This window comes from Blennius ocellaris, assembly GCF_963422515.1.
Source record: "Blennius ocellaris genome assembly, chromosome: 18".
Classification (NCBI taxonomy): domain Eukaryota; kingdom Metazoa; phylum Chordata; class Actinopteri; order Blenniiformes; family Blenniidae; genus Blennius; species Blennius ocellaris.
In genome coordinates, this window is record NC_137667.1 from 2,099,963 (window position 1) to 2,106,811 (window position 6,849).

Below are 6,849 nucleotides of genomic sequence, written 5' to 3' on the forward strand. Positions count from 1 at the left end.
GGGTGTTCTACCGAGTGTAGCTCTAGTTTTAATATGCGCTCTACCGAGTGTAGCTCTAGTTTTAATATGCGCTCTACCGAGTGTAGCTCTAGTTTTAATATGCGCTCTACCGAGTGTAGCTCTAGTTTTAATATGCGCTCCACCGAGTGTAGCTCTAGTTTTAATATGCGCTCCACCGAGTGTAGCTCTAGTTTTAATATGCGCTCCACCGAGTGTAGCTCTAGTTTTAATGGGTGTTCTACCGAGTGTAGCTCTAGTTTTAATAGGTGTTCTACCGAGTGTAGTTCTACTTTTAATGGGTGCTCTATTGAATGTAACTCTAGTTTTAATGAAAACTTTACGAAAACTGCTCTCCAAAGCAGAACCTTTCGTAAAAAAAAAAACAAACCTCCGACTGAGGAAAACTTAGCGTTGAGACGTTGCCGTGTAAACGAGGCAGGAATCGTTTCCCTCGGTAAGGAAGCTCGGCGGCGTGTAAGGAAGCTCGGCGGCGTGTAAGGGAGCTTGGCGGCGTGTAAGGAAGCTCGGCGGCGTGTAAGGAAGCTCGGCGGCGTGTTACGGCGTCGTTGCTAACGGGGTCACGCGACGCCGCGCAGTCATTTTCCTGCTGCGTCGGACTTTTAGTTTTTGCCTCCTGGTTCTGATCCGAGTCGGTTTGTTGCCGTGTGGTTACATCATGTGTGGAGCCCGGGGCAGCAGAGGGGGGGTGGAGGGGGGTGGTGGAGGAGGAGGAGGAGGGGGTGGGGGTGGGGGTGGAGGAGGGGGGGTGGAGGAGGGGGGGTGGAGGAGGTGGGGTGGTGGTGTTACCAGGAGCGCTCCTGGTGGAGCGCCGTGACGCCCGGAGTGCCTCCAGGCTCAGGCGGGGCACCGGGGGCCTCACCGGGCCGGGGCGGAGCGCGGCGTCACCCCGGGACAGGTGGAGGAGGCTCTCACACGCCTCCGGTGGGAGGGGGCAGGTAGTGCAGGGGGGGACAGGGGGAGGGGGGGGGTCGGCTGCTGGAGCTCAGCAACATCTGGAAGACAAGAGTGAATTGTGTGTACAAACAAATTGTAAAAGCAACACTGTCCTCTAGTTAACCTTCCCCTTGTGTCTCACTTCCTCCATCACCCCCCTTCCTCCTCCCCCTTCCTCCTCCTCCTCCTCCTCCTCCTCATTAACATGTATTCCTGTGTAAACGCGGCCCCCCACAGAGCTCGTCCTCGTTTGTTTGAGAGCAGCAGGTCACCGTCCCGGCGGGAGATGATGGTGATGATGGTGATGATGGTGATGATGATGATGATGATGATGATGATGATGATGATGATGAAGGCAGCGCCGCCTTAATTATTACCAGTGACTTTGCTTTGCGGAGCTTGTAATGAGCCTCCGACAGCTGCCGCCGTGTCCCTCCGCTGCCAGTGGGGGCGCTGTTCTGCTGCTGCCTGCGGGAATTACAGGTAAAATTCAAAAATTACTATGAAAATTACCTGAAATTACCGTTTAAAGTTCCTGTGAATTACAGTTAATATTCGTAGAAATTACTGTAAGAAACTTCTAGAAATGATTGTTAAAATTCTCAGAAATTACTATGAAAATTCCCTTAAATAACTCTTAAATTTCCTGGGAATTACAGTTTATATTCCGAGAAGTCACTGTTTCTAAAAATTTACTAGAATAATTTAAATTTGCCGGGCATTACAGTTAAAATTCTCAGAAATTAGTTATTAGAAATTATTGTTAAAATTCCCTGAAATTACTCTTAAATTTCCTGGGAATTACACTTAACATTTTCTATTTACATTTCCAGGAATGGATCATCGAATTGCTAAATCTGGATAAATTTTTATGGGAATTACACTTAATATTTGTAGAAATTACTGTAAGAAAGCTCCAGAAATTACTGTTAAAATTCCCAGAAATTAGATTTCTTAGAAATTATTGTTAAAATTCTCAGAAATTACGATGAAAATTCCCAGGAATGACCGTTTACATTTTTACATTTCCTGGGAATTACAGTTAATATTCGTAGAAATTACTGTAAGAAAGTTCTACAAATTATTCTTAAAATTCTCAGAAATTACTATGAAAATTCCCACGAATTTACATTTTTACAGTTAATATTTTCTAAATACATTTCCAGGAATGGATCATCAAATTGATCAATCTGGATACATTTTTATGAGCTTTAAATGTTTTTATTTTTGTTTATTAATTGGCCAAAAACCGACAAGAGAATTTGGGAAAAAGGTTTATAGGTAAACAGAAAACTAACTAAATACACAAAATGTACAAAACCATCTGTAGAGAAACTGCAAGCGAGTATCGACCTCACTGTACCGATACCAGTGTAGATTACCGATACCCCGGACGTGTGACTGAGTTTAGAGGAGGAGGTTTTCCTCACCCCCCCCGACCCCCCCTGGGCGGGTCCAGGGTGTCCAGGTTGTCCAGGTAGTTGAAGCGTCTGGTGTCCTCGGGGTGTCTGTCGGCGTCTCTCCACGGCGGCTGCTTCTCCTCCTTCAGTCCGGATCCGGAGCGTCTCCCCGGGTTTTGCCGGCTCCAGGCCGGACGCTCCTCGCCGCTGGAGGCCCGCGGGTCCCGGAGGTCCCGCCGTCCCACGCCGCTAGCTAAAGACGTGACGTCCTGGTGGGAAGAGTTTCTCTACAAAACGTGTCGAGAACGTCGGTTTTCACACGAGACGTCCATTTTTTGTTTGGCGTTTATCAAATCCGTGGTCACAAACAAACAAAGTGTCTCAGTTACTTCGGTTCATTCTGTTTGCGGATGATACCACTTTATTCTATTCAGGACAAAATATAAAAGATGTCAGGCAAATCGTAGAGAATGAATTCCAGAAGATTACGAAGTGGTTCAATGCAAATAAATTGTCCTTAAATATCAGCAAAACTAAATGTATGGTTTTCTGTAGTGAAAGGAAATATGTTGAAGCGTCATTGTTTATTAACGGGTTAGAAATCGAAAGGACACATGAGATTAAGTTCCTAGGTATTACGATTCATGAACATTTAACATGGAAATCACATATTAATAATGTCAAAGTAAAGGTATCCCAAATAATATCTGTGTTGCACAGAGTCAAAGATTCTCTAAATAAGAGAAATGCCTGTAAAACACATTAATCCAATTTTTCTTCTGCAGAAAAGAGCGATTAGAGTCGCTAGTGGAAGTGGTTACAGAGACCATGCTAATCCTTTATTTATACAACTAAAAACCCTGAAATTTAAAGACTTTGCGGAGTAGAACCTTCTAAAAACCATGTTTAAAGCTCATCTGGAAATTTTACCGAACAAATTGCAAAACAGATTCGCCGAGAGAAAAAGTAGATATGAACAAAACTCAGGTTTCAATCGGCCGTAATGGAAAAATGCATCTCAATGGAAGGAGTCGGTTGTAAAATTAAAACTTCTAAATCCATTGATGTGTTTAAGAAACGTGTTAAATTGTCAATGTTACAGAAATACGACACTGCGGAGCAGCAGATCAACCTTTTTCATGTATTTTGTGACATAAGTTTTACTTCTTTCATTCATATGAAATTCTGTTGTTGCGTCGTTTTAAATGAATGAAATAAATCAAATGAAAAATGAAATGGAAAAAAAAAAGAACCTGCGGGACGCTCCGCCTCAGCTCCTCCACACACCGGATGTAGTGTCTCTTCCAGGTGCCTTGCTCGAAAGGCGTGGGGCGGGACGTGAGGCACCAGCCCCTCCTCAGACACTTCCTGGTCCAGAGCTGGTCCAGCTCCACCAGGCCCCTCCAGTGCCAGCTCACCTGCAGGCACAGAGACCCATCACGCCTGGGGGGGGGGGGGGGGGTCGTCCTCCGCCCGGGGAGGGGGGGGGGTTCGTACCTGCGCACAGCGGGAGAGGCTGCGGGGGTCGAGGAAGGAGAAGACGTAGAGGCTGAGGGCCCGGGGCAGCAGGCAGGTGAGGTCGGCGGCCTGCAGGGGGAGCCGGCGGTCCAGGCTGAGGCTCAGGAGGCGGAGCTGCTCCACCGAGCAGCGCAGCACCAGGTCCTGCAGCACCGCCTGCCTCTGGACCCCCGACCAGCAGGAGAACTGAGGACACACACCCCCACCCCCCCATAGGGCTGAGCTCCATCTGACACCTCCACCCCCCCCCCCCCCCCCCCATAGGGCTGAGCTTCCACCTGAGCTCCCAGGTGGGAGTGGCTGAGCTCCCACCCCCACCCTCCACCTCCACCCCCCCCCCCCCCCCCCCCACAGGGCTGAGATCCATCTGACACCCCCACCCTCCACCTCCACCCCCCCACAGGGCTGAGATCCATCTGACAACCCCACCCTCCACCTCCACCCCCCCCATAGGGCTGAGATCCATCTGACACCCCCACCCTCCACCTCCACCCCCCCATAGGGCTGAGATCTATCTGACGCCCCCACCTCCACCCCCCCCACAGGGCTGAGCTTCATCTGACACACTGAACTCGGTAGAGCCACACCTTCACCAACACCACATTTGTCACCATGGAAACCGACGGATTGTATTTGATCCTCCATAATTACTTCCTGTCTTCACTGTTTGACACTGATATACACGCATTTCACTTCTGTGTGACACCTCCATTCTTCTTCTTCTTCTTTTTCCTCTTCCTCTTCCTCTTCCTCTACTTCTTCCTCTTCTTCTTCCTCTTCCTCTACTTCTTCCTCTTCTTCTTACTCTTCATCTTCTTCTCACTTGTCTTCTTCCTCTTCTTCTTCCTCGTCTTCTTCTTCTTCCTCTTCTTCTTCTTCTTCTTCTTCCTCTTCTTCTTCCTCGTCTTGTTCTTCCTCTTATGCTTATTCTAATTCCTCGTCTTGGTATTGTTATTCTTAGTATTATTCTTAGTCTTAGTATTCTTATTCATATTCTTACTCTTATACTTATTCTTCTTAGTCTTACCATTCTTATTCTTAATCTTAGTATTCTAAGTCTTATTCTTAGTCTTAGCTGTCATAGTCTTCTTCTTCTTCTTCACCATTTAACCCCAGTTTAGGTCCATAAAGCTGCAGTAGCGCCACCTGCTGGTTCCATCAGTCTCCTTGTTTCTCGCTGCTGCTCGTCATCAGAGGACCGCGAAGTGAAAACTGAACCTTCTGGTCTGACGGATTAAAACTGACCGCATTGTGACGGAAATACGTTGGCGACCCTTTTCGTGACCTTTGACCTTTGACCTCAAGATGCAACGAGAACGTCGTCTGATGAAGACGTTCGTTTTTTGCAAGAGGTTGGAATCATACATGCACACCAATACATTCTAAAAGGAATAAATAAATAAATAGACATTTTTTAAACATATTATTGTAGTTTAAGAAGCTACAACATTTGCAGTAGTGACGACGTGCATTTATTTAGAGTTTTATCCTCCAATTACGTCTTTTATTAAGATTTCTTCTAAAGAATGAATGTAAAACAATCTTGGCAAAGCGATCCTGTAAAACCTGCTGAAGAACAAGAGCAGGACATGTTGGACTCACCCACTTGGCCAGGAGGCTGCGTCTCTCTGAAAACACCTGAGGAAGAAGGGAGGAAATACGAGATGGAGAGGAAGAAAACATTGAAATCAAGAAAAGGCATAAAAAAAATACAATAATGAAAATGAAGCTAAAAAAATAAGTAAAATCAAGTGTAAAAGACCTTTGGAGGAATTAGTTTGGTTATTTTGTTTTTTGGGGTTCTTTATCTTCTTTATAGGATCAAAAATTATTTTTCACATTTGTAAATAAAACTAACAATTCTCATCGTAACTGAATAAATATTAGATCTGACTGAACCTAAAAAAAAAAAGAACAATCATTTTGGGGGGAGTTTTGCCTTCTTTATTGCATTTCTCACTACGTACTTCAACTTTTAGTTCCAGTAGAAATTACTAGAAGTTAGTGGTCGAATATGTTTTTATTATAACGCCAATATTTTCTAGGTTTTTGGGTTTTTTTGAGGAGCTGCACGGCAAAAAAAATTACCAGAGTGAAAAATACATTAGATATCAAGAAAATGTATTTTAATTTTATTATATTTTATTATATGTTATTTAAATTAAATTAAATTAATGGTTAGGGTTTGTTTATTTTATTTTATTTTATTTAGATTAAATTAAATTAATGGTTAGGGTTATTTTATTTTATTTTATTTTATTTAGATTAAATGAAATTAATGGTTAGGGTTATTTTATCTTATTTTATTTTATTTAAATTAAATAAAATTAATGGTTAGGGTTATTTTATTTTATTTTATTTTATTTTATTTACCACCATTTATCTGATTCCCCAAACTGTTCAAGTCATTAAAAATAATAATAACGACAATGTTGAACGAACTCGTGACAATAAGGCAGTTTAATATTTCCTAAATTGAAATATTCACTAATTTCATCAGGAAGTATACATGAAGAGTGAAAATTACACATTATATCGTGTGTGTGTGTGTGTGTGTGTGTGTGTGTGTGTGTGTGTGTGTGTGTGTGTGTGTGTGTGTGTGTGTGTGTGTGTGTGTGTGTGAGACCTTGCTGTTGGCCTGTGGATGGTTCAGTGGCGTCCAGCAGCTCAGTTTGGTGTCCATCTTGCTGCAGGTTGAATTCCGGGCTGCCACCGGCATCCTGGCTGGAAACGACACACCGACACGGTAAAAACACACCGTCTTCTATCACACATTCAGTTTTGTTCTTTTGTTTTATTCCCCGAAAGTGAGAAATCTGTTAATCCGGTTTTTCAAATTTCAATTTGAATAAAGGATTGAATCTTAAAACTGAACATTTTTCAGGTTAAATCTGAATATTAACCAGAATGTTGAATTTAATGGATTATAGATAGAGATTTTAAGGACTTACTACACTTGTAAGACATAAAATAACTT

At 43.5% G+C, this 6,849-nt stretch overlaps 1 protein-coding gene across 1 annotated transcript; it reads right to left on the reverse strand.

The window, feature by feature from the left end:
- Window positions 1-929: 929 nt before the first annotated feature.
- Window positions 930-6,591, reverse strand: fbxo16 (F-box protein 16; the record flags this gene model as incomplete). Its single annotated transcript, XM_080513976.1, has 7 exons — window positions 930-1,013; window positions 1,332-1,422; window positions 2,385-2,641; window positions 3,608-3,772; window positions 3,852-4,058; window positions 5,475-5,510; window positions 6,499-6,591. The coding sequence occupies 7 exons, from the start codon at window positions 6,589-6,591 to the stop codon at window positions 930-932; spliced, it is 933 nt and encodes a 310-aa protein (XP_080370102.1).
- Window positions 6,592-6,849: the final 258 nt, after the last annotated feature.